Source organism: Nanorana parkeri, unplaced genomic scaffold, assembly GCF_000935625.1.
Source record: "Nanorana parkeri isolate BGI_ZX_2015 unplaced genomic scaffold, ASM93562v1 scaffold1380, whole genome shotgun sequence".
NCBI classification, from domain to species: Eukaryota; Metazoa; Chordata; class Amphibia; order Anura; family Dicroglossidae; genus Nanorana; species Nanorana parkeri.
Genome location: NW_017307648.1, coordinates 72922 through 74606, shown reverse-complemented (window position 1 = coordinate 74606; position 1685 = coordinate 72922). Strand labels below are relative to the sequence as shown.

Sequence of the window (1685 nt, the reverse complement as noted above, 5' to 3'; positions counted from 1 at the left end):
CAATTATGTCCACAGCAAGACCCACTATTCTTCTGTTCTCTGCAATCCTCTACCTGGACCCGCCATCCTCGTGACTGAAAAATCAAATTGCCCCTTTCCCGCACATTGTGTACAAACGTTTTATTGATTGAACTTTGCAAGTTACATTTTCCACATACAGCGCTTCCGATACGGGTGACTCCGCCCACTTCCATCATTCCTACCCGCGGTTTAATATTTGTAAAGAGGGTAGAGCCCTCAGCTAAATGATCAGCCCTGACCAGCCGCTCACAGCACAGATTGTAACTTTTACTTTCACTTCTGGGGAATCCTATCACCGGGAATGAATGTGTGAGGGAAGGATATGAAGCTCTTATCAGATCCGGTCTCTTCCGGGAGTCTTACATTGCAATTATGAAAAGTCTCCGGAACACACATCGGGGTGCATTCAATAAAACATGTACAACACTTTTCTGGAGGTGTGGCCCTTTAAAACAATCCGTGCCTAATTGATAAGGATTGGGAAATGTCCCACCATCGGAGTCGCCAAGATATAGATGATTCCAAGAGAAGACTTGACCCATCAGACTTCACCTATAAATGAAATATCACTGATCCCGGGATGAAGCCCTTTATAAATGACTTTATCCTCCAGTTGTTCTATGGAATGAGCAGTTCGACCTGCTAAATTCCATCATATGAGCAGGAACGTCTCTCTGACGTCGAATTAGACTTCTTTTCATTTGTAAAAATACATTTGAACATGACAAAGGTGGTTCACCAGTGTGGGTTCTCTGCTGTATAACAAGAATTATTTTCAGAATTAAACATTTCCCCACTCTCAACATGACGAAGGACGCTCACCAGTGTGAATTCTCTGGTGTTTGTTACAGTCTCCTTTCTGAGTAAATGATTTCCCGCACTCTGAACATGAATAAGGACGCTCACCTGTGTGAATTCTCTGGTGTGTAACAAAACCTTGTCTATGAGTGAAAGATTTCCCGCACTCTGAACATAAATAAGGACGCTCACCTGTGTGAATTCTCTGGTGTGCAACAAAAGCTTGTCTATAAATGAACGATTTCCCGCACTCTGAACATGAATAAGGACGCTTACCCGTGTGAATTCTCTTGTGTGTAACAAAAGCTTGATTATGAGTGAAACGTTTCCCACACTCAGAACATGAAAAAGGACGCTCTCCCGTGTGAATTCTCTTGTGTGCAGTAAGGTAGGGTTTCCGAATGAAATCTTTCCCGCACTCTGAACATGAGTAAGGACGCACACCTGTGTGAATTTTCTGGTGTAGAATAAGATTGGCTTTTAGTGTAAAACTTTTCCCACACTCTGAACATGAACAAGGATCCTCATGAATTCTCTGGTGGTTACGAAAGTCGTTTTTCTTGTTAAAAGTTTTCCCGCATTCTAAACATGTCAAAGTTACACTGGTATGAGATCGGAGATGGACACAAAGATCAGCTTTTGTCTTGAAGGATTTCCCGCACCCCAATCCCGGTGTCCTTCTAGATACTCCCACTCCTCCATGGAGAGATAGACAGAGACATCCTGACACCTTATAGGAACCTGACACACACAATGATACAGTCACCACCCAGACACGTCCCTTGTCTGTCCCGGAATCCCAAACTCCAACACTAATTGCTGGCTGACACGTTACAATATTCTAATACTATAAACCATAACAGAAA

The 1685-nt window shown here is 43.0% G+C and overlaps 1 protein-coding gene across 1 annotated transcript in view; it reads right to left on the bottom strand.

Annotated features, from left to right (window-relative positions):
- The window catches only part of LOC108797992 (zinc finger protein 585B-like), an 11614-nt gene that overhangs the window by 5819 nt on the left and 4110 nt on the right, over nucleotides 1-1685 (bottom strand). The window contains exons 4-5 of the mRNA XM_018569685.1: nucleotides 844-1401; nucleotides 159-310 (exon numbers count right to left, since the gene is read on the bottom strand). Of these exons, the coding sequence (XP_018425187.1) occupies nucleotides 159-310; nucleotides 844-1401 (710 nt within the window). The remainder of the gene's footprint in view (nucleotides 1-158; nucleotides 311-843; nucleotides 1402-1685) is intronic.